This window comes from Chiloscyllium plagiosum, unplaced genomic scaffold (assembly GCF_037043375.1).
Source record: "Chiloscyllium plagiosum isolate Xiang-an unplaced genomic scaffold, Cpla_swu_hap1 HiC_scaffold_20, whole genome shotgun sequence".
Taxonomy (NCBI): Eukaryota; Metazoa; Chordata; class Chondrichthyes; order Orectolobiformes; family Hemiscylliidae; genus Chiloscyllium; species Chiloscyllium plagiosum.
Genome location: NW_028270158.1, coordinates 8,067,798 through 8,094,782, shown reverse-complemented (window position 1 = coordinate 8,094,782; position 26,985 = coordinate 8,067,798). Strand labels below are relative to the sequence as shown.

Here is a 26,985-nt window from a genome sequence, read left to right as displayed (position 1 = left end):
ATGGATTGGCAATTAGGTTTTGTTGCACTTGTAGTTATGCAGCAGTGAGACGCAGAAACTGCCAACTTCATCCCCAGGAAATCAGCAGGAAGGTCATTGAGAAAATTAAGAAACATTTCACAGCTTAATATTTTATTACTGTAATCCATAATGTTGTCACAATCTAAACAGCATCATTATTCAGTAACAAAGTTCTCCTAAATCTGTTTGAAGTATCTTACCATATTTATTGTAATGAGATTTCTACGAGTAGACAGAGATAAGGCAAGGCAAAATGCTTTTCAATATTTTGGGGCACAATAGTTCAACCATGGTGAACAGTAAGGGTAAGGAGTGATGCACACTAAGTCTTTGTTGGAACAGATGATAGTATACAAGTGGAAATAAAGGGTGAGGGAGGGTGAGGAGGTTGAAATGAACGCAGTGGTAGCATGGGACAAGATCATGAAGATATTTAGAAGAGAGTGGGCAAATTGAAATAAATCCATTGGAAGTTAGAATGGACTACTTTCAGTTGCCTTTTTTGAGGTTAGGTCAGTCTGTTCACAATCTTAATGTCACATTAGATACTGAGGTGATTGCCAACCTTCTATCAGTATCATTACCAAAATGACCGATTTCCACTGCCATGATATCACCCTACTTTTGCCCCAGCTCAAATTATTGATACCTCTATTCTCTAGATACACCTATTCCAATACATACTTGACTGGCCCTTAAGAGCATAAGACACAAGTACAGAAAAAGACCATTAAGCTCATTGACTCTGCTATGCCATTTCCAAATGGTTTGGCAACTTACTCAACCTGCTAAATGCGAAGAGGAGATATTAGCATTCACTGTCCACCTCCAATGCCCTTGAGCAGTGGGTGATGAGCCACATTCAGCAGCCACTACAGTATGTATGGCGTAGGGCCACTTCTCATTTGAGGGGAGTTTCAGGATTTTGGCGAGTGGCCATAAGGACAGATTTGCATATGGCATATGGGGAACTTGTATTTTAATGCATTCCTGTGCATACGCTGCCCTTGTCCTTCTAGATATGCTGCTGTCCAAAGAACCTTGGCGAGTTGCTGCAGTGCATCTTGTAGATAGTACATGCTGCTAGTTCCAGACTAGATTTCTTAATTTTAAAAGAAATCCACACAAAATAAACAACACCTGATATATTTTCCTTGTTAAAAAAAATTGAGCAAGACTTGTACCCAAATACTTTCATTTTCTGGTTACAACACCATCATACAAGTTAACGACTTATGAACTGTGACCATGAACCACAAAAAAAAAATCATTCACTTGGTTCTTCATATTATTTAGAATATGAACAGAGGGGTTAGATATGATTTACACATCATATACAGAAGTGATTAGAAAGGTTTATAAAAGAAACACAAATGATTCCCAAGAATGACCATGCATGATCGTTTACCCAATTTAATCACTTTGTAGTGATCTTACATTAGATTTCTTAGAAAAGAACTTCTCACACAGTACAACTGCATTAAAAATACTTATCACTTCTGCCCCTTTAATAAATTAGGTCTGCCTAAATTCATCGATACATTAAAAAATGTAGTTTACTACGGTGTGATTCTGTAAATTTATTTTCAGTAGGTCTTCAAGTTGTCTAAAAACAATTTAACTAGAGACCTTTCTCGCTACTTACAAGGAAAGCATATCTACATTTATTCCAGAATGTTTGCAACACATCTTTGGAATTCTGTCAAAAATATCACTGTACCCAATGATCTGATTTTAAAAATATTTGATTGAATAGAACATATAACTTTAAAAATTCGAATACAATGGCAATTTTCCAAAATAATTTCCTCATATTTTAAAGCATGGCGCAGTCAGGTAAGTTTAAAAAACGGTATAAGTCAATAGGTAGTTTAGATGGTTGGGAGTTGGCTTTGAAACGGTCACTTAACAGATTGTGACCATCTCCTCTCACATTTAAATATCTTCTCAGATGTTGGAAGTGTCCTGAAGGGAGAAGAAGCACATCCCCAACCCTCCAGACCTATTTCTGAGGTTCCACATATCACACTGAAAGGCGATATGAGCTTTATATGCCAGATGTTTGGCAGTCAAATCTGGCAACTTGCAACCTCAAGTATATTCAAACCCATCTGACAGATATGACAGCGTTTTGGTCTGTCAGTGACTGTCTTCCCTGGCATAGGATATTAATATTACAAGATTTTTAAGGTCATCTTTGATGCATTTTCATCACATTTCATCTGTCAACTTCTGTCAGGGCATTCATACTGTATCTGACTACAGAAAATGACAATGGGAATTCAATAATCAGGCGTGCAAATGGCCTGTTCAGACTAATGCAAGTGGATCTTTTTGATTGTGGTCTTGCTTCTTGTTTTTGTCTTTTTTTGCATCAGTATTGGGTACTCTGTCCTGTCACTTGATACCAACGATAACCATTGCTTCAGTCTGTGGCAAAGTCATTAAATTTGATGACAGTAAACCTCACAACCTTTAAAAAGTACTTGGATGAGCACTTGAAATGTCATAACAATCAAGGCTGTGGGCCTTGTGCATGAAAGAGGGAAATGATGTAGGTAGTATATTTTTGGCAATATTGACTGAATGGATTGAAGGGCTTCTTCTGTACTGTAGAATACTATGATAATAATATGATAACATCCACAACTTCAATCCACGTAGCAGGGTGGAAAAGTAACAAACTATCAAATATTCTTTTCTAGTGTGTGGACAATTTCTTTTGTTACACAGGCCCTTTAAATTTTTGTGGGGCCAAACATGGTAACTTCAAAGGGCAGACTTGACAGCAGCCTAATCAAGAACTTCTAGATCGCTAGTTGACTGCATAGGTTAATGGCAACATTGATGGCAAAGGTGATAGCTTTATAGATATCAAGTTATGTTGGCAGACTATCCGCTGTTTCCTCCAGTCTCTGCTCAATTTTATTACTGACATCTGGCCTGTTACTTAGGCATCAGACGAACAGATAATGGTTCGGCAACATGTATAGGCCTTTTGCACTGTAGAAAAATCTCTACAGTGAATACTTTTGTCTAGTCAACCATGAACATGGTGATTATGGTGTTGTATTCAGTTTTCCTGGATTTGGTACACTGTTTATTTGGAAAAAAAGTCCTGCTTATTGTTTGAGAGAAAAACCCCTGGAAGGTGGCAACAACAAATATAACATGGGCTAGAATTTCAACCGCTTCAAATAAAAGCTAAACTGTACAATGGCTAATTACAGCATTCTTGCACTAAGGAATTATCTGAAAATGATACAATATTGAGAAGGTTGGGTCCATAATCAGTGGGGTTCAGAAGAATGAGAAATGAAACATATAAGATGCTGAGGGGGCTTGGTTGGTAGATGCTGATAGGATGCTTCCCTTCATTGGAAATCTGGAATGAGGGAACATACTTTAAAAGAAAGAATTTCATTTACGTTGGAGTTCTTCTTTAAGAGGGTAATTTACCTCAAACATTTTGCCCAGAAAGTAGTGGAAGCTGGTTCGTTAAACAAAGTTGACACACAGATATTCGATTGACAAGGGAACCAAGTGTTATTGGTGGAGTGGAGTGGACTTCACAAGCCACAATCAGATCTACCCTGATATTAATGAATGGCAAACCAAATTCTCCAGTGATTCTAAACATAACATGCTCACTGATTACAAAATCAACAGGCATCGCAATTTTTATCACTTTGTCACATCACAATTGCTTAGCCCACCTTTGGGGAGATTTAAAAAAATATATGTAAAAGGAACGAATTTCCAGTTTATTCACAAGACAATACTTTATTACATCCCTTGTTAAGACATGGGGTAGACCCTCTTACTTATTTTAACCCAGCAACACAGAAAAGATTTATCCCGTGCAGCAATCTGTAAAAGTTTGACAGGCCAATAACTAGTTAAAGTAAAAATAACAACTTTATTCTTTAGAGTATAACAGAGAATGATTAACAACTATTTACAACTCCTTCCTCAAACCCATCTTTTACCTTCTCCTTCTACAATACTAGTCCGATAAAGCTCCCAATTAAGATTTACAAAACAAAACTTATCTCAAAGCCAGACAGCTTTCGGTTCGCCTTGATATTCCAGTCTTTTTTTCTTCTTCTTGTGGATTCTGCTTCATAGGTTACTGATCGATAAAGGTACCTTTGAGAGAGCTATTTTTCAGGCAGTCTGCTGAAGACATGCAGGTCCTGGGCCTCCTCCATCACCACTCCTTTACCACCCGACACCTGGAGGAAGAATGTGTCATCTTCCACCTCGGCACCCTCCAACCCCATGACATCAATGTGGATTTCACCAGTTTCCTCATTTCCCTTCTCCTTACCTTATCCCAGTTCAACCTTCCAGCTCAGCACCGTCCTCATGATCCGTCCCATCTGTTCATCTTCCTTTCCACCTATCCGTTCCACCCTCCCCTCTGACCTATCACCATTACCCTCACCTCCATCTGCACTCTCAGCTATCTTACCCACAACCCCACCTCCTCCCATTTTTCTCCCCACCCCCAAAGGCTCCCAGCCTCATTCCTGATGAAGGGCTTTTGCCCAAAATGTCAATTTTCCTGCTCCTCAGATGCTGCCAGACCTGCTTGCTTTCCAGCACCACACTCTCGACTTTACATGCTGGTAGCTTGGCGGGTCTCCCCTCAACTGTTCTATTAGGTCTACCCCAAAGCATCGGATTGTGTCATTGACAATCCTAAAAACCAATATACTCAATTCAAACTTGATTGGAGGTGGGTACTTTCGGGTATAATTTAAACTGATTGGTCAAATTTGAATTTGTTTTTTTCTCCAAAGCAACCAGCTAATCAAGTTGTTCGACCAAATGTGACATTATATTTTTTTCAGAACACTTAGTGCCGTCAGGTAGTTTTTGCTAGCTTTTAACTCTTTACAGTACACCCACATCTTCATAATACCCTGGTTTACACTATTTTAGATGATGATGGAGGACAAATGTAGGATAACCTTGATAAAAGCAATTGGACCTTTGACTCTAAAGTTATTCACAGTAAGCCCAAATGATTTAAAAGTTACTTTCACATTCAATTTTAGCTCCCATCCATAAGTTACAGCAGAAAGACAATTACTCATCAGCAACGCAAATTAGGTAATGTTCATTTTGGGAGGCTCTGCTCCTATCTTGAAAGCAAGAAGTGCACGAGCTGAGATGAGGCAACAATTCAGTCCTCATTCTACAACCAATTTTTTATTTTAGTACATTCATGGGATGTGAATGCTGTAGGCTGGGCCAGCATGTATTGCCCATTCCTAGTTAGACTTGAGAAGGATTTGGTGAGCTAACTTTTTGAAACACTGCAATCCACATTTGCTGCTGGCAAATCTGTAGCAGGAACCAATCCTAGCAAAACTGCTGTCCACTTAAGTGCAAGCAGCTTGTATTTTAGCTCTAGATGAGAAGTAGCATATTACCTTAATGCTGATTTTCAGCAGAGAAAAAATAAACTGGAGAACATTTGATGAATATAAATGATCCAGTTTGATCATTCCTCACAACAAGAATAGGCTACTTGCCCTTCAAGCCTATTCTGCTATTCAAATAGATCATGGCTTATCCGATTTAAAACTCAACTCTACTTGCCTGCATAGCCCCGATCAACTTTCATCCCCTTTATAATCAAGAATCTATCTATCTACTCTACTTTAAAATATTTATAGATTTTGTATCCACTGTCTTTTGAAGAAGGGAATTCCAAAGACCCTCAACCCTCAGGGAATTTTTTTCCCTCTTGCTTAAATGGGGGACCCCTTATTTTTAAACCATGACACCTAGTTCTAGATTCTTTCACAAGAGGAAACATCTTTTTCACATCCACTCAGGTTCTTATTTGTTGCAATTAAGTAACTTGTAAACTCTAAACGATATAGGACTATCCCAACTAACCTTTTCTCATAAGGAAATCTGCTCATCCCAGGGTCTAATTTAGTACAGCTTCTCTGTACTGCTTTTAATGCATTAATGTCTTTCTGTAAGCATGGAAACCAGTACTGAACACCAGTACTCCAGATGCAGTCTCATCATGCCCTGTATGGCAGGTGACAAAGCACAGGCTCCCTATTCTTGCATTTAATTCTTTCCACAATAAAACATAACGTTACATTTATTAGCTCTCCTGATTACTTGCTGTAACTGCATGCTAACCTTCTATGATTTATGCACTAGGATACCTAGATCTCTCTGCATCTCAGAGTTCTGCAACCTCTCGCCATTTAGATGAAATGCTTCTCTTTTTTAATTTAATTTTTAATTTTTTTTAATAGAAACTAGATTTAAGCATGTTGTGAAAAGTACAAAAATTTCAGGAAGCAAGCAAAGGAAAAACTAAAAATGAATGATTGGAACTACTGTTACACATATTCAGATGTTACACAGATGCAAAATAACTTTTCTAGCAAAGTAAATTTTCTAGATTTGTACTACCTGTTGTCAGGGAAACTAATACTAGGATGGTGGCCTTTGCACATTAAAAAAAACTGCAGCTTTTTGCTCATCACTTAGCCTTCTCCCACACTAACAGCATTAGCAATCATGGTAATTTTTAAACCAATGCATACAGCTTCTTTTCCTCCCAACTGTTAGCAATATAAAAGGACATCTACCATTAACAATTTCTATCTGGCTTTGTATTAAATAAAAGTGAACAAATATTTTGCCTCAGTATGTAAAAAACTTTAGTTGTTCACATTCATAATCAAGTTCTTCCAGCACAAGTACTCGACAGCCACTATTTTTTACAATGATGCTATGATGGGCAACTTAACTGCTTTTAGAAGAATAAACTTTTTTGGTGAAGCATGCAGTATTTTCAGAGAAGTGGATATAAATCAAGTTTTATAGCTGCAGAAAGGGAGCATGATGTATCGGTTAGCTGTACAGAGATTCTTTGCAGTGCCCTGTGAGAATGTCTATTCAAGGTGTTTTTAAAAACAAGGTTTCCAGGAAACACTATTTTGACGAGCACAACTTTGCAATGCTCAAACATATAATGAAATTAAAATAAATTGGGTTTGTCATGAGGCAAAGTAATGACATTAATGCTACATTTGTGGAAATCCAGTTTAATACAGATACCTGTACTTTTTAACATATCTTTTTAGTTTCTTGTAATGACACATTTATCTCTAATGGGGAGTACAAAGCACTCCAGACCACAGATATTTCAGAGTCAAGAGTGTGCCCAAATTAGTGAAGAGACACAACTTAAGCTTAGAATGGACAATTTTTACCAATATTTCCTTCAAGTTCATTACAGGTAATACACCATCTCAAATTAGCAACCTTGCCGAAAGTAATGTTGCATTTATAATATCTCAGACTCTCTCAATCACTTGATGACTAACAAACTACTTTTGAAGTCTAGTCTCTTTTGAAATGTAGGAAACAATCTCTGCACAGCTGAGCCCCACAAACAGCAATGGAGTTACATGACCAGAACATGTGTCTAGTTAGTAACGTTAACATTATTGGCCAGGACACCAGGGAAATAACTCCTCCTCCACCTTACCCCTTCTTTGAATCATAATGGCAAAGACTTCCATCTCACTGATATAAGATACAGTTCCAGTCATCCTTGCTATATCTTTAATAATTAGACAGAATAAAAATGCTTGTTCCCAATAATATCAATACTATCCACCAGGAAAACTCTTCAAAACAGAGTAGTTGTAACTTTCCATAGTGGAAGGTTGAATACAGGGTAGCATATTGGGTAATCATAGATATTGACTGTAAAAAACTCAATGTGAGAATGCTGGTAAGTCATAAGCTGGACTGTCTAATGCTAATCATTTCACCATTGGAACGCCGTTTTTAAAAAAAAAACAAATATTGTTGATATGATAGCAATTCTATTTTTGAAGCGATGTGCATAAAGTAAATCCCATTCTGAATATACACAGACCACATATTAGAGTTAGATATAAACTGCAGAACTAGATGATCATCTTTACTGGAAATTCTTGAAATTTTCTGCAGAGCTTACAGAACACAGATTTGATATCAGAAAGAGGAATGCTAATTTTGTTAGTAAGAATATGATCAGCAGACTTTAGTTATAGAGTCATAGAGATATACCATGGAAACAGACCCTTTGGTCCAAACCTTTCCATGCCGATCAGATATCCCAACCGAATCTAGTCCCACCTGCCAGCACCTGGCCCATATCCGTCCAAACCCTTCCTATTCATATACCCATCCAAATGCCTCTTACATGTTGCAATTGTACCAGCCTCCACCACATCCTCTGGCAGCTCATTCCATACAGGTACCACCCTCTGCGTGAAAAAGTTGCCCCTTAGGGCTCTTTTCTATCTTTTATTGTTGTTGAAGTATTTATTGATGAAACCTACCAAGCTAGTTGAAACAGCCAGGAATTTTTCCATACTGTTTGCGCCCCACTTACGATTGAATTGATATAACTAATTCTTGCTCAAGTAAACAATTCATTGAAAGTATTTCAAATTTACGAAGTACAGTCTTCCGGCAGGATGCATTGGCACCCCTTTCTCTCTCATGCCACCCGTGCAATAATGCCATTTTATCAGTTATTCTCAACATTTTACAACATTAGGGTGTTTAAAAACAGAGGTTAAAAATGATTCACTTCAATATCATCCTTGTTTGGCTGCAGGAGACAGTTGTGTTTGTTTCTGCAATTCTTTTGATCCAACTCCAAGTACTGAAGTACATCATCTCAAAGAGTGACTCAGAAAAACTGCTGAAGCCAACCCTGAGAGAGGTGGTCAACTGAAATCACATTTGTTTGACTCCCTGTAGATTAACGTTTGAACGGCAGATGTTAATTTAACTCCCCCACATTGTCAAACTCTGAACTAGTTTCCCCAGTTAATTTCATCGGCATCTAATGCAGTCATTTTAAAACAACAAAACGTAAGTAGGGATTGTGTTAATTGTTTAAGTTGGCACTCAATCATTTCTTTCCACTGATCTGTTTTATCAAATATGTATGCATTTCTTTTTGTTTGATACCACAAATAAACAAACTGTTTATGGTGCCTTAATCATCATCCATCTCAGAGTTTTAAATGTTTCATAAATTAATTACTCATTGACACAGGAAAATGCCATGGGTGGCACAGTGGCTCAGTGGTTCACATTGCTGCCTCACTGGGTGCGTGACGCAGGTCTGATTCTAGCCTCGGGTGACCATCTGTGTGGAGTTTGCACATTCTCCCAGTGTGTGTGTGGTTCTCCTCCAGGTGCTCCGGTTTCCTCCCAAAGATGTGCAGGTCAGGGTGAATTGGCCAAGCGAAACTGCCCATAGTGTTAGGTGGATGAGTCAGAGGTGGGTCTAGGTGAGTTACTCTTCAGAAGGTCGGTATGGACTTAGAGTCATAGAGATGTACAGCATGGAAACAGACCCTTCAGTCCAACCCGTCCATGCCGACCAGATATCCCAACCCAAACTAGTCCCACCTGCCAGCACCTGGTCCATATCCCTCCAAACCCTTCCTATTCATATACCCATCCAAATGCCTCTTCAATGTTGCAATTATACCAGCCCCCACCACATCCTCTGGCAGGTCATTCCATACACGTACGACACGTACTTAGGGCTCTTTTATATCTTTCCCCTCTCACCCTCAACCTATGCCCTCTAGTTCTGGACTCCCCGACCCAAGGGAAAAGACTTTGTCTATTTATCCTATCCATGCCCCTCATAATTTTGTAAACCTCTATAAGGTCACCCCTCAGCTTCCGACGCTCCAGGGAAAACAGCCCCAGCCTGTTCAGCCTCTCCCGATAGCTCAAATACTCCAACCCTGGCAACATCCTTGTAAATCTTTTCTGAACACTTTCAAGTTTCACAACATCTTTCCGATAGGAAGGAGACCAGAACTGCATGCAATATTCCAACAGTGGCCTAACCAATATCCTGGACAACCGCAACATGACCTCCCAACTCCTGTACTCAATACGCTGACCAATAAAGGAAAGCATACCAAACGCCGCCTTCACTATCCTATCTACCTGCGACTCCACTTTCAAGGAGCTATGAACCTGCACTCCAAGGTCTCTTTGTTCAGCAACACTCCCTAGGTCCTTAGCATTAAGTGTATAAGTCCTGCTAAGATTTGCTTTCCCAAAATGCAGCACCTCGCATTTATCGGAATTAAACTCCATCTGCCACTTCTCAGCCCATTGGCCCATCTGGTCCAGATCCTGTTGTAATCTGAGGTAACCCTCTTCGCTGTCCACTACACCTCCAATTTTGGTGTCATCTGCAAACTTACTGACTGTACCTCTTATGCTCGCATCCAAATCATTTATGTAAATGACAAAAAGTAGAGGGCCCAGCACCGATCCTTGTGGCACTCCATTGGTCACAGACCTTCAGTCTGAAAAACAACCCTCCACCACCACCCACTTCTCTACCTTTGAACCATTTGTGTCTCCAAACGGCTAGATCTCCCTGTATTCCACGAGATCTAACCTTGCTAATCAGTCTCCCTTGGGGAACCTTGTCGAACACCTTACTGATGTCCATATAGATCACATCTACTGCTCTGCCCTCATCAATCTTCTTTGTTACTTCTTCAAAAAACTCAATCAAGTTTGTGAGACATGATTTCCCATGCACAAAGCCATGTTGACTATTCCGAATCAGTCCTTGCCTTTCCAAATACATGTACATCCTGTCCCTCAGGATTCCCTCCAACAACTTGCCCACCATTGAGGTCAGGCTCACCAGTCTATAGTTCCCTGGCTTGTCTTTACCGCCCTTTTTAAACAGTGGCACCACGTTTGCCAACCTCCAGTCTTCCGACACCTCACCTGTGACTATCAATAATACAAATATCTCAGCAAGAGGCCCAGCAATCACTTCTCTAGCTTCCCACAGAGTTCTCGGGTACACCTGATCAGGACCTGGGGATTTATCCACCTTTAACCGTTTCAAGACATCCAGCACTTCCTCCTCTGTAATCTGGACATTTTGCAAGACGTCATCATCTATTTCCCCCCCCCCCCACCATTTTCTGTGGCTCCACACAAAGGCCGCCTTGCTGATCTTTAAGGGGCCCTTTTCTCTCCCTAGAAGGGCCTGCTTCCACACTGTAGGGAACCTAATCTAATCTCAAAATATGGTTTCTTTCCTGCATTACAAGATTACTCAGTAAGCAGTTAATCTTTCATGGCATTAATTGAAGGGGCAGTAGCAATAGCTTATAGTTTCATGCACCCCCTCAAATGCAACATCCTCTCAGCATTGCATTGAAATGTCACTATGCAATTGTGTCTTGGAATGGGCTGTGAACCTTTAGACACAACAATTTTTGGAAGGTTTTGAATGCACTAAATAGTGCTTAGAACTGAGTGGATGCGAACAGCAGACAGATACATTTTACTTCCGTAGCAATGCTAAGCATTGCACAGGTTTCTCCTGTTCCGTGACACTTCAACTCAGAATTATTATACAAGTCAAATGTACTAGCACCACTGTCAATTCCATTTCCAATCCCATAATTCCACTGTCTTTCACTCAATGTCAGTTCTTCCATGCTCCTTCATCCTTGGCACTTGAACACCTCCCCTGCTTCTTTCTGGTCCAGTTTTTCCTTTTAAGGTGGCTGTCCAGGGACCAATTGCAGGTTGGTTTCAGAAATAGTACTCAGAACATCTGATTAAAATTCTGTTTAAAATAGATGCAATATTTATTCTTCAAAGGCATCCCTTCTACACTTGTGAAGACAAGCCTATTGAAAAACATGAATACAGCTCATAGATATTAATTCCTCGGCAATAATGAGGTAAACGAAAAGTTAAACATGAAATTGATGCCTACAATCACTACTTTTCTCTGTTGGTAGCCCTGTGCATGTCTGCATCTGCAGAGAGATTAAAATGATTTAGTCATTTGGAAAATTCAAATTTCACAACATTTGTTTTCTATGTGTTAATATCAATAACTATGGTACACCTTAACATTGTGTCAAGTAAGGTACTGCACAATTTGTGTATTAATTCTATAACTTTAATTATTATATTTGTTACATTCATCATATAGCACTGGCAGTTGGCAGGATTATTCAAAGCAAGGGGTCAATATAATAAAGTAATTGTTTCAAAGAAATGGTTCATGCACCGCATGAGCATATTCAATATTTTGGGTTTTTTTAAATACCAAATGTCACAATTTGGAAAATGCAATTGATCATCAGAAAGACAAATGATATGCCCAACTGACTGGTGGCTTATGTTTATTCTCTTCAGTTAGACAAGGCTTCTGGAATGTGTTTCAAGTGAGATTTAAATTAGTACGCAAAGATCAATCAGAAGAAAATCAAATGTAAAATTAGCCCTTTAATCATATAAATACTTAAAGAGCCAAATTATATTTCATTAGCAGGGATCATTTGCCAAGCTGAAAATTAGATTCAGATACATTTCTAATGAAAATGCGTTTGGTATCATGCACTATGAGGATATGAAATACCAGCCTTGGCTAATAACCAGATGCAAACCTCCCACTGTGAGCAGGTGTAGATTTTCACCAGTTTGTCAGTTGTGGTCTGAGAAAAGTGAAAGGCATAAAGAGACAACTGTCAGGCATGGCATTTTGAGTTGATGCTTAGTGTTCCCAAATGACTTCTCATTTATTGCTACTGACAGAAACTGTAGAGATATCAGCAATCACCTGCCTGAACACTCAGCTGTTTGCAAGTCTGAAACCTGGACAACATAAAAACAAAATATTTTCCTTGAAATTATAATCACTCAATCTCTTTTCAGTACCAAGCACACATCTACTGATATTCAGGTACAATTTAAGCTGACAGTACACTACACAGTAAAGTTTAAACTTTAGTTAAAAACAATTAAGACTAGAAAATAATTTGAATTATCTTGATCTTTATTATGGAATAAATAAGAAATTGGTTGGTTCACAGAGTAAGCATAAATTTTCAGCCTCAGATTTTACAAGACCAGGATGTACTTTTCACTGCAGGAAAGAAAGGTCACAGCAAGCTTTATTATCAAACCCTTCTCATAATGTCAAAATGCTCCTTTCTTATCGAAACCCACAGTGACGTCCACAAGCCCATGGAATAATGAACATAAAATGATACTAAATGGACACACAGAATAATGTTAAGACCAGAACAAGAACATTCTGGCAACTGAACCTGCCTCACCATTCATTATCGTAAGACCATAACTGCGGAAGCAGAAGTAAGCTATTCTGCAATACCATTCAATGAGATAACGGCTGATACTCAACTTCTGCCTTTTCTTCATAAGCCTTGATTCCATTCCTAATTATAAATCTGTCCGTCTCAGCCTAGAATATACTCAGTTACCATTTCTGCCTTAATATCAGAGTAAGGGGTCTCACATTTATGTTTTCTAGTCCTAGAATCTCTCTCAGTGTAAAATACTTTTCCACATATACCAATAAGAATCTTATGTTTCAGTATGATTGTACTTTAATCTTCTAAATTACAAAAAGTACAGGTCTAACCTACTGAACTTATCTTAAGATAGTCAATCATATCAGGGATCAGCCTTATGATCCACCTGACCTGCACATCTTTGGACTGTGGGAGGAAACTGGAGCGTCCGGAGGAATTCCATGCAGAGACACACAGACAATCAACCAAGGCTGAAATCAAACCTAGGTCCCTTGCACTGTGAGGCAGTGTTAACCATTGAGCCACTGTGCCACCCTAAATCTGCCAAGTTTTTGTCCACTTGCTGAACCTGTCCATATCCCTCTGCAGACTCAGTCATCCTTACCACCTGCCTTCCTGCCTATTGTATCATCCATAAACTTGGCAATCACACATTCACTTGCCTCATCCAGGTCATTATTATACATCGTAGATAATTGCGGCCCAAGAACTGATCCTATGGCACTCTCTTAGTTGCAGGTTATCATCCTGAGATGGGGCCTCTTATCAGTTAGCCAATTCATTAACTATGTTAACATATCATTTCCAACACAATTAGTTCTTATCTTATACAAACAAGGCTGATTGAACATTCCAATACCTTTAACTAACACCATCCTCAAAAGCTTTAAATTTTAGATGTACTGGCAATCAAAAGACTGAACTTCCCACAGCTCTCCAGGGCAAAACATTCCAAGAATTCACCATCCCCTATGAGTAAAAAAACATTTTTCTTTTTTATCTCTGTGCCAAATGGCATGCCCATTATTTTTAAATTGTTCCCTTGGGCCTAGACTCCCAAGCAAGGGAATCATCTTACTTGTATCTACCCTGTGTGTCCCTTAGGATTCAATGAGATCAAGTTTACAACTTTGATACTCTCGAGTATTTGGCCCAGTTTGCCCAATCTCTCTTCGTAGCACAGTCTTGCCATTCTGTTGAACCTTCATTGCACTCCCTCTAGGGCAATAATATCTTTCCTGAGAGGAGGAGACTAGAATAGGAGGATAGAGCAGATGAATGCATGGCTGAGGAGCTGGTGCATGGGAGATGGATTCACATTTCTGGATCATTAGAATCTCTTTTGGGATAGAAGTGACCTGTACAAGGAGGACGGATTGCACCTAAATTGGAAGGGGACTAACATACTGGCAGGGAAATTTGCTAGAACTGCTTGGGAGGATTTAAACTAGTAAAGGTAGGGGGGTGGGACCCAGGGAGATAGTGAGGAAAGAGATCGATCTGAGATGGATACAGTTGAGAACAGAAGTGAGTCAACAGTCAGGGCAGGCAGGGACAAGGTAGGACTAATAAATTAAACTGCATTTATTTTAACAGGGAAGGCAGATGAACTCAGGGCACGGTTAGGAACATGGGACTGGGATATCATAGCAATTACAGAAACATGGCTCAGGGATGGGCAGGACTGGCAGCTTAAATGTTCCAGGATACAAATGCTACAGGAAGGATAGAAAGGGAGGCAAGAGAGGAGGGGGAGTGGCATTTTTGATAAGGGATAGCATTACAGCTGTGCTGAGGGAGGATATTCCTGGAAATACATCCAGGGAAGTTATTTGGGTGGAACTGAGAAATAAGAAAGGGATGATCACCTTATTGGGATTGTATTATAGACTCCCCAATAGTCAGAGGGAAATTGAGAAACAAACTTGTAAGGAGATCTCAGCTATCTGTAAGAATAATAGGGTAGTTATGGTAGGGGATTTTAACTTTCCAAGCATCGACTGGGACTGCCATATAGTGTTAAAGGTTTAGGTAGAGAGGAATTTGTTAAGAGTGTACAAGACAATTTTCTGATTCAGTATGTGGAAGTACCTTCTAGAGAAGGTGCAAAACTTGACCTACTCTTGGGAAATAAGGCAGGGCAAGTGACTGAGGTGTCAGTGGTGGAGCACTTTGGAGCCAGCGACCATAATTCTATTTGTTTTAAAATAGTAATGGAAAAGGATAGACCAGATCTAAAAGTTGAAGTTCTAAATTGGAGAAAGGCCAATTTTGACAGTATTAGGAAAGAACTTTCGAAAGCTGATTGGAGGCAGATATTCGCAGGTAAAGGGACGGCTGGAAAACGGGAAGCCTTCAGAAATGAGATAACAAGAATCCAGAGAAAGTATATTCCTGTCACAGAGAAAGGGAAGGCTAGTAGGTATAGGGAATGCTGGGTGACTAAACAAATTGAGGGTTTGATTAAGAAAAAGAAGGAAGCATATATCAGGTACAGACAGGATAGATCGAGTGAATCCTTAGAAGAGTATAAAGAAAGTAGGAGTATACTTAAGAGGGAAATCAGGAGGGCAAAACGGGGACATGAGATAGCTTTGGCAAATAGAATTAAGGAGAATTCAAAGGGATTTTACAAATATATTAAGGACAAAAGGGTAACAAGGGAGAGAATAGGGCCCTCGGTGGTGGGCAAGTTGTTGGAGGGAATCCTGAGGGACAGGATGTACATGCATTTGGAAAGGCAAGGACTGATTCGGGATAAGAGCTTAAAAATGTGTTGCTGGAAAAGTGCAGCAGGTCAGGCAGCATCAAAGGAGAAGGAGAATCGACATTTTGGGCATAAACCCTTCCTGAAGAAGGGCTTATGCCCGAAACGTTGATTCTCCTCCTCCTTTGGTGCTGCCTGACCTGCTGCGCTTTTCCAGCAACACATTTTTAAGCTCTGATCTCCAGCATCTGCAGTCCTCAATTTCTCCTAACTGATTCAGGATAGTCAACATGGCTTTGTGCGTGGGAAATCATGTCTCACAAACTTGATTGAGTTTTTTGAAGTAACAAAGAAGATTGATGAGGGCAGAGCAGAAGATGTGATCTATATGAACTTCAGTAAGGCGTTAGACAAGGTTTCCCATGAGAAACTGATCAGCAAGGTTAGATCTCGTGGAATACAGGGAGAACTAGCCATTTGGATACAGAAATGGCTCAAAGATAGAAGACAGAGGATGGTGGTGGAGGGTTGTTTTTCAGACTGGATGCCTGTGACCTGTGGAGTGCCACAAGGATCGGTGCTGGGCCCTCTACATTTTGTCATTTACATATATGATTTGGATGCGAGCATAAGAGGTACAGTTAGTAAGTTTGCAGATGGAGGTGTAGTGGACAGCGAAGAGGGTTACCTCAGATTACAACAGGATCTGGACCAGATGGGCCAATGGGCTGAGAAGTGGCAGATGGAGCTTAATTCAGATAAATGCGAATCTTACCAGGACTTATACACTTAATGCTAAGGTCCTAGGGAGTGTTGCTGAACAAAGAGACCTTGGAGTGCTGGTTCATAGCTCCTTGAAAGTGGAGTCGCAGGTAGGTAGGATAGTGAAGGCGGCGTTTGGTATGCTTTCCTTTATTGGTCAGAGTATTGAGTACAGGAGTTGGGAGGTCATGTTGCGGTTGTACAGGACATTGGTGAGGCCACTGTTGGAATATTGCGTGCAGTTCTGGTCTCCTTCCTATCGGAAAGATGTTGTGAAACTTGAAAGTGTTTAAAAAATATTTACAAGGATGTTGCCAGGGTTGGAGGATTTGAGCTATAGGGAGAGGCTGAACAGGCTGGGGCTTTTTTCCCTGGAGCGTCGGAGGCTGAGGGGTGACCTAATAGACGTTTACAAAATTATGAGGAGCATGGATAGAATAAATAGACAAAGTTTTTCCCTGGGGTCGGGGAGTCCAGAACTAGAGGGCATAAGTTGAGGATGAGAGGGGAAAGATATAAAAAGAGACCTAAGGGGCAACTTTTTTCATGCAGAGGGTGGTACATGTATGGAATGAACTGCCAGAGGTTGTGGTGGAGGCTAGTACAATTGCAACATTTAAGAGGCATTTGGATGGGTATATGAATAGGAAAGGTTTGGAGGGATATGGGCCAGGTGCTGGCAGGTGGGACTAGATTGGGTTGGGATATCTGGTCGGCATGGACGAGTTAGACCGAAGGATCTGTTTTCATGCTGTACATCTCTATGACTCTAGAACTGCACACAAAGGCATTCTAACCAAACTTCTCTATAAAACTGAAGAAAGACTTCACTATGCCTGGTTATAGTCCAACAGGTGCTGTGTGATTTTTTTTAAACTTTGTCCACGCCAGTCCAACACTGGCTCCTCCAAATCTTCACTATGCCTGTACGTATATGATTTTGAAATAAAAGCTAATGTTCCACTAGCCTTCCTAATAGCTTGCTGGACCTACACGCTAGCCCTCAATTACTTATTGACCAAGTCATCCAAGTCCATTTTGGTCATCTACTTTCTCCAACCTTTCACTATCTATGAAATATTCTGCACAACCATTCTTTCTACCAACGTGGATAACCTCACACTGTTCCGTGTTATATTGCATCTACCGTGTTCTTTATCAATTACTAAACCTGTCCAAATCCTAAAAATATTTTATCTTTCTCAGAATGCACAGATCTGCTTTGCTTTGTATCATCTGTCATTTTGGAAACACCACAATTGGTTAGATTTACAGATATTTTCTCATCAACCTGATCACAGATGTTATGACACATAAAAACTGAAAGAACTGCAGAATCTGTAAATCAGAAACAAAAATAGAAATTGCTGGAAAAACTCAGTAATATCGGTGGAGAGAAATCAGAGTTAACGTTACGGGTCCAGTGATCCTTCCTCCAAACTATATCATTATTAATGCACTATATTAATAATGAACATTATTATTACATATCTTTGGAGCAAGTGGGACTTGAACTGAGGTGTCCTGGCTCAAGGGCAGGGACAATATCACTTTTGCCGAGATTCAAACTCAGAATTTTGAGTTTACTAGACAGGCGCTTTGACCCACTAAGTCACAATGTCACACAGCTTGGTCCAAATCATTGACATATTATTAACAGCTGGGGCTCATGTACTGATCCTTGCAGTATCCCACGAGACAATCTACCAATTCAAGAATGACCCATTTTCTGTCCATTAATCCTTAATCCATGCCAGTACATTACTTCATATGCCATATGCTATCATTTTATTAACCAACTATCTGTGAGGACCTTATCAAAAGCCTTCTGAAAGTCAATTGCACTACATCCATTGACATTCCTTTATTAATTTTATTAGAAACATCCTCAAAGAACTCCAATAACTTTTTCAAAGATGACTTTCCATTCACAAATCCAGGCTGACTGTGCACAATCTGATTTTTTTTTAATCCAAGTGTCCACTTATGACAGAAACTTGCAATTTCCTTATTACTGATGCAAGGCTGACAAGTCCCTAAGTTCCCTGCATCTTTTCCATCCCCTCTTGCTTCTTTCCTAATTAGTAAAGGTGACATTTGCTAGTTTTCAATCTCCAGGATTTTCTTTTCCCACAAACACAGATTCCTGGCACATTTTCAATTTTAGAAACCCCGTAACATTAAATGCAGTCGATAAAACTCTGTTGCCAGAATAATCTTACTTTAAGGAGTGAGCTAAAGCAAGCCAATCTTGCTGAGTTCCATATTTTGTATAGACAAGATGTGTTCAATGAGGGATGCAGTTGAACTTTGCCCAAAATTTTCAAATTCAGAATAATTACCAAGTTCAGTAAATTAGATTTCCATTTGCCAGTATGGTGCTTCCCCTATCTATAAAAGCTACATCATGCAAAACCTGGTTGGTCACAAAATGAATACACAAAGGTTTTGAGTTTGAAATACACCGAACATGGTTGAGACTTAATAAGCCTGGTTATTGGATAAGATTTAAACATTTGAAATTGGAATCACAATCATTTAAGAGGTTTATTATCCAAGATACAGTAAATCTGTTTTTTGCTAAATAATCTTTGTAAAAACTGCAAGAACTGCAGATGTTGTAAATCAGAAACAAAAACAGAAATTGCTCGAAAAGCTCATCAGATCCGGCAGCATCTCTGGACAGAAATCAGAGTCAATGTTTCAGGTTGAGTGACTCTTCCTCGGAACAAAGGAAGTGTCACATGACCCGAAATGTTATGTCTGATTTCTCTCCACAGATGCTGCCAGCAATTTCTGTTTTTTTCCAGCTTTTCCAGCAATTTCTGTTTTTTGTTCGTAATATTTCCATCAGGTTATTGCAAGGAAATTATTTAATTGCATCTGAACAATATAGGAAAAACAGTATTGACATCTATTTCCATGGGAAATCAATCAAAAATGAGTCAATGCCAATGCAATAAATAATCTGATAAAAAGAGTTACTGCCAATATAACCCATTTGGTCTCCATTATAATTGAATTCTTAACAGTGTTATTTATCCCTTCTGACAGTTTCCCATAGGGATTCAGTTAATCTATTGCCAGTTTCTGCTTTCACCGCAAATAAGCAGACTGCAGTGTCCAAAGTAAAATATTCTAATATACAGAAATAATTCTCAAACCTGTAAAATACAGCCAATTAATATCAATGAGCGGCCTGTTATTTTTTAAAATCATTAAGTTTTGCACCAAGTTCAGTCACAGCTAGCCGTGTAGAGCATGTTTTGAAGTGGCTTATGAATTAAATTCATGCTTAATAGGACAAACTATCCTGTAGTTGTGAAATAATGGGAATAAGAATTATTTTGTTACTTTTCAACAGAACTTAAATTATTTAGAACACTTAGATACCATTCAAAGAACCCAGGAAATAGAAGTAGAAGTAAGCCATTCAGTAAGATCATGGTTGACCTGAGCCTGCCTCAATTTCGTTTTGTCGATAGTTCAAAAATCTGGATAATTCAGCAATGACTATTTTGAATGACTAGTCTCCACAACTCTCATGCACACAATATCCCAAAGATTCAAACTCAGAAAAAAAATCTTCCCAATCTATACATTGGGTGAGGCTCCCCTCAACGTGAAAATATGTCCCCTACCTCTAGATTTTCTCACAATGGAAAATACTTTCACATCATCTACCTTGTCTAGCCTCCTCAGAATCTTTTAAGATTCAATTTAATCATGCTTCATTCTTCTAAACTCCAATGAGTATAGATCACATCTGTTAAGTAATCCTTCTTAAAATAACCACTTCATCCCAAGGAATTAGTCCAGTGAACTTTCTCTGAACTGTCCTTAATGCAAGTATCTCCCTTTTTAAATAAGGAGACTTAAACTGGTTTCACTAATGCCCTGCCAGTGGTAAGATGTCTTTAATACTCTATTTCCCATGCAATAATGGTCAAAATTCAGTTTGTTGTCCTAATTACTTTTGTATCTGCATGTTAACATTTTTTGTTTTGTGTAGGAGGACATCTGGATCCCTCTGTACAGCAACATTCAGAAGTAACTATTTAAATAACATTTAACTTTTCCATTATTTTTACTACAATGGATTTTATGACATTGTAATCCATCTGCCAAATTTTTGCCCACTCACTCAAATTATCAATATCTCTTTTCTATAATATATCACCATTTTAGTACATGTCACATTCTAACAGACTTGAAAACTGTGGGAAAAAAGTTTTTGCAGTTAATCTAATGCATTACTCATTTTCAAGGGAATTGCAATTAATTTTTAAAACTCAATTTGAAATATGTTTTTCCCCACAGATGAAGTAATCCAGTAGAAATATCAACATCAGCAAAATGCCAAAATTTTACTTACAACTGCAGTCTACTCCGAATAATCACAGCTGTTTTTGTATTTAAAACAAATCAATGGTGTAGTAATATGAATTAAACAACATAATACAGGAGACTAGAAATTGATTGTTAACAATTAAGTTGTCAGATCATTTGAATAAATGACTTATAATTTGGAATGGTACACTGCAACAACAATGACAGGCCTACATTGAAATAGTCTGAAACCAAACTGAATGGTTGCCACATATAATGAATAAAATTCAGCTGGTCTAAATCTTGCAATATAAGGCCTCTCCTACATTGGCAGTAGTCTCAGTGTCACTAAGCCAGAAAGTAGTACACTGATTAGCTTGTGATATCACATCACAAATAATAATTAGCTACAACCACATGGAAATACCATGGCACAACATATCTATACCCTTCAGGCATCACTTTCTCCCAATTATTCTGAATAAGTTACTAATGCCAGCTGACAATCTCAAGTTAAAGGACTTCTGAAAAAACCAGGGGGAATAAAATAATTTTGTGTACGTCATTCCATTGGATTTACACTGATGGAGGCCTGTCGGCAAATTTGCCTGCCCATCAGGGAATACTGTTTAGTGGGAACTGAAGAGGAGAATTCAAGTACAGTGAGCTAACATAACCAAAACCTCATTAGATTATATAAACTTCTAGATATACTGAGTGTGTATAATGGAAAAAATAGTTTAGGTAGGTGGGGGTAGGAAAGGGAGAGTGAGAGGGAGCAAGAGAAGGAGCACACTGTGGGGTATAACATGTCCCACATTTTATAAATCAGTAGACAAACTCTTAAAAATTAAGAGTTTTGTTATAAGTATTATGAGTTAATATATTTGCAAACTCAAACCAACATCAACTAGTAAACTGTATTAAGGAGTTATATTAACTTGGAAAATCAATAATAGTATCTAGATGAAAATACAAAAAGGCCAATTTCTTTTTGAATAATACTCAACCTGGCCTTACAGGTGCTGGGCCACAAACTGCGTTGATAGCAGAATCATGCACAGACTAAAATATGCATATACCACTCTGCTTTTTGAGAGAGAGAGGAAAATCAGGGAATTACAGATCAGTTAGCCTAAAATATACGGTGGGCGAATTGTTGGAGCCTGTAATTAAGAACCACCTTGAAAATTTTCAATTAGTCAAGGACAGCCAGTATGGATTCATGACAGGTAGGTCATACCTGACAAACTCGACCGATTTTTTTTGAAGAGTTCACAAAGATGACAGGAGAATGTCTATGGACATCAATTACATGGATTTCCAGAAAGCAATTGATAAAGTTTCACATAAGAGACTGTTAACTAAGGTAGAAACCCACAGATATGAAGGCAAATTACTGATATGGATGGGAATCTGGTTGAATGGCTGTGGCAGAACGTGGGGATAATGGGTAGGTACTCAAATTAGTAGGATGTGACCAGTGGTGCCCTACAAGAATCTGTGTTCGGGCCTCAGTTATTCACATTATTTATTAATGATGTGGATAATAGCATAGAAAGCCATATATCCAAATTTGCTGATGATAGTAAGTTAGGTGACATTGAAGATAGTGTAGATGGTAGCATAAAATTACAAAGGGATATTGATGAGTGGAGCGCGATCAGCAGCATTCTTGGATGCTCAGGTGAGTGAAAGGAAGCCACAGGGAAATCCAAGGCACAATCCTTACTTTAAGACATTTATGTTTAGCTTTGATATCATATTAAATTCATTTCATATTTTCATTTGCATTTTTTCATTTCACGGAATTGTTTTATTACTTTTTATAGTTTTCCCAGCTCAGGAAATTTTCAGTTCTCATTAAGTTTGTGCAAGCTGTTTATTTTAATTTGATTTGGCTCATCTGCCAGCCACAGATGCTTAACTGCATAAATGATGTTTTTCTTTTCCAGGATATAGGACAAATTGTGGGACACTTATGACTTTGTGGAATAGTGTACCACAGATGACAAGTCGATACGGTAAGCCAAATCTCAATTTGGAGTCTTAACAGACCCTTTGGTCTAAATCGTCTGTGCTGAACAGACACCCCAATCTGACCTAGTCCTATTTGCCAGCAATGGCCCACATCCCTCTAAACCCTTCCTACTCCTGTACCTATCCAGATGCCTTTTAAATGTTGTAATTTTACAAGCCTCCACAACTTCCTCAGGCAGCTCATTCCATATATGCATCACCCTCTGCATGAAAACGTTACACTTCAGGTCCTTTCTAAATCTTTCCCCATTTACATTAAACCTGTGTCCTCTGGTTTTGGACTCCCCGATCCTTGGAAAGTCAACTTCTATTCAAACATTGTAGTGGAGTATATAAATATTGATTATATAAACAACAAAAACTTCCTAAACCTAATTTTACTCTGTTATAACTGGTTGGGGATTCAAAACCCAGATTAATTTAATGAGCCATGTCCTAAATCACTACAATAGAACTGAGAATTTATATTATTGAAGGTGCAATGGAGTGGTACACTTATCCTTGGTAGATAACAATGACTTATTTATGGAAAATATTTTACAGGGTAACATATTATGCCAAAAAGATTGCTTCCTTTGGGGAAAAATAGGTTTGTATTATCACCGTAGAAAATCTGGCTCTTCTTTATGTAATATTGTCATCTCAATGCTTTATAATATTGTGCATAAGAACAATCTTTAGCTTACTGAACTCTGAGCAGTATTATGAATTAAAAGTGGAAGTATCTATTTAAGTAGTAAATTTCTATATCATAAAAAATCAAATCATCAGCTCCTCAGATAAAGAGCCACCTATACTATCCAATTTCAACATTTCAGTGAAAAAATGGAGCCTCTCTGTTGCAGTATAAATGTTACTGTGACAAGTTTTCTTTTAAGTATATGAACTGTAGATGATGGAATGAAGTAACCAATTCAATTACATTTAATGCAAAGCAAAGACTCAATCTTAACCACTTTAAAATATCATGCAAATAAATTGTGCATCATATATTAATATGTAAAATCGATTTGATTTTCGAACAATATTCCCAATTTAAATAGCAGTTTACATTACAATTTCTTGATTCAAGTGAGATTCACATTTCCTGTGGATCCTTTGTATTTGGACAATCATGCAGGAAAGTACAATACCAAGATGATAATCCTTGTCTATTTAAAGCTAGTCCATTTCCTGACCAGAGTGAGCAATAAAGGCTCTTGGTATTTCACTACTTCAAAGATATATTTGAATGCACACTTCCACCACTTTTTACCTATTACTAAAGTGCTCCAACAAAGGCTAAACCCATAGCCTCACTTCACCAGGTACACAATATTTGGATTGAATACCCACTATTTGCTCTCTAAAATTTCTGTACTCCTTCAAATTGACAATAATAATTTATCAGAATATTCTCGACAAAAATGTAAACCTATCTTTAACAAACCCATGAGGCTGAAATTCACCTTACATGGAAGCATTCTCAATTTTCTACATAGATGCCAGACTTTTCTGCTCATCTCAATGAAAAGTAAAACCATGTGAGTGTCAAAAGCATGGACAATTGCTTAATGTTGCCCCCAGTCCATAATGTATTACAGACTTTACAGCTACTTAATCCCATGCTCGAGGTTTAATTTTATTTAATGCATTCAATCATACGACCTCTCTCTGTCCAATAATTTGAGGAAAAGAAAGACAAAATGCACTGGTAGTTGCCAAGGATTGATGAAGTTAAATACCTAGTGTTCAAATCTGCAACATAGTGGCCAAAAATCCACAAAACTATAATCAGATGGAGTGGGAGTCCTGCATAAAAACAACAGTTACTTAAAGGAAAACAACTCCAACTCTGCATAACGTAACATCTGTGACTACTCAGATGAAAATATACTTCGATTATCTTTGTGACAGAACATTGGAAGGGCATCTGAACCCATATTAAAGAAACATTGCTTATTTCAAGAGGTTATGGCTTCTGGCCAGTTCAATTTGACCAATTTTGCACTTTACACTCAATGACATGTATCATTGCAAATGTAAGGTTCATCAAGGTCTGCATTTTCTTTTAACTTGGAATCAGGATGCTGTAATTTTATATATTGTTTTAATGAAGTCATGCAATCTTTTGACCGTTTTGAACAAGGCACCACACTTTACAATTGAATTATCAATTTGGCAGCAGAAATAATCACCAACCATAATCAAGTTATTGTTCCCAGATGTCATTAGAATTTGACAAAACCGAATATAAAAGAACAAGAGGGTTTTTTAAAAATACCGTATTAGTTATAACCTCGCCAAACTAAACAGACCTAAACAAAATTCAAAACTTGAAAACGTCAAATATTCTCCAAAGCACAAATATGCAAATACTAGGAATGATTCAAATACCTCTTCTGCAAAATTATCAATGCATCTAGAACTGGACAGAGTTCAGCAGAAAAATCACAGTGGAAGGAAATTAACTAGTGAAATGCTTTTTCTTTACCATGTCCAATACGGTCCTGGTTTACACCAAACTTAAACGCAAAGTGACTAGTGGGATTACAGAGAGGTGGAGTTCATACAAACTAAAGTAACTCTGGCTAAAATTTCAATTCAGTTATTAACTATACAACATCAACAGACAGGAGTCTGCCTGCTATACTGACCACTGTAATAATCACTCAAAACTTTCACCATTTGTAAACTTCACCTGACAACCTTAACGAAGCATCGTCTTGCCTCTTCCAAACAAAGACAGCTGCAGATAGACAATTCAATTACAATACTCACCATTCTTCCTCTCGTTCAAAGGTGGAAGGTGCGGATTTGTCTGTAATGTCAGCTCTTGGAATTCATGGGCAACCATTTCACTTCGAGGGCTTGGGGTTATTAGGCTCTGCAACATTGAATCTTCCAATTCAGAAACTTGTATATGATCCATCACATTCAATAAGATGGTAGGAGCTGCCTGCTGTTCCATATTGACTTGCGCACAGATAATGCTGAGAGGGTAACAGAAATTGGCATGTTATTTCTCAGACTAAATATTGTCAATTTTAAAGAAACAAAATCAGCCGGACAAAGTTTAAAGCTTTTATGTCATGTCAAAATTCTTGTTTATCATATAGATAAATCCTTAGACTTGGTCTCTTTTTTTATATACTTTTATGAATACTTAAATTTGATTTTTTAAGAAGTCTATTCTTTTCCATCTAATGATTATTTTCTCACAAAAGAACAATCTGTGCTATTGACACAAGTCTTAGCTTTTATCCTTTGTGGCCCAAACTAGACTCCATAACAATTCAACATTGACACTGGAAATGCAGTAAGTAAATATATGGGAAGAAAGGTAGGTTGAAAGAACTTGCATTTCTGTAACACCCGTCAAATCCTCAGGATACACAAACATGATCAATGAATGAATGGGGAAAATTCAGGAACTGGCTAAATAACCAGCAGCTCACATTTGGATTGATCCAGCTCGATCAGCATGCAGAAATCACAATATATGACAAAATGTGCTGTCTCATACAATGAATACAAAAACATAGGCTCAATGCCAATTTACCAAGAAATCAATTTTATAATTAAACTGGCTTTCATAAATCAAGTTGAAACTAGTAGGCATCTTATTTAAATTTATTATTCCATGTAAAGTGGAATATTAATGAAACTCTTAAAAGTCAGGCAATGGCAGTGGTGGTGGAGGGGGTGGAGGGAAGAGAGAGAAATGGTTGGGGGAAGAATGGATTAAAAAAAGCACAGAGTTTAGAACTATTCATGAGATCCTTACTTCAGGATTAGAATTAGAATCCCTACAGTGTGGAAACAGGCCCCGCGGCCCAACAAGTCCACACCAACCCTCTGAGGAGTACCCCACCCAGACTCAATCCCCCACTCTATATTTACCCATTGACTAATGCACCAAACCTACACAACCCTGAAAGTGCAATTTAGCATGGTCAATTCACC

General features: G+C 38.4%; 1 protein-coding gene across 10 annotated transcripts in view; it reads right to left on the bottom strand.

Moving 5' to 3' along the window:
• Nucleotides 1–26,985, bottom strand: part of mrtfba (myocardin related transcription factor Ba) — a 240,623-nt gene that overhangs the window by 101,715 nt on the left and 111,923 nt on the right. For all 10 annotated transcript variants that reach the window (XM_087997621.1, XM_087997624.1, XM_087997620.1 and 7 more), the window contains one exon: nucleotides 25,801–26,012. In XM_087997621.1, the coding sequence (XP_087853747.1) occupies nucleotides 25,801–25,990 (190 nt within the window). In that variant the 5' untranslated portion in view covers nucleotides 25,991–26,012. The remainder of the gene's footprint in view (nucleotides 1–25,800; nucleotides 26,013–26,985) is intronic.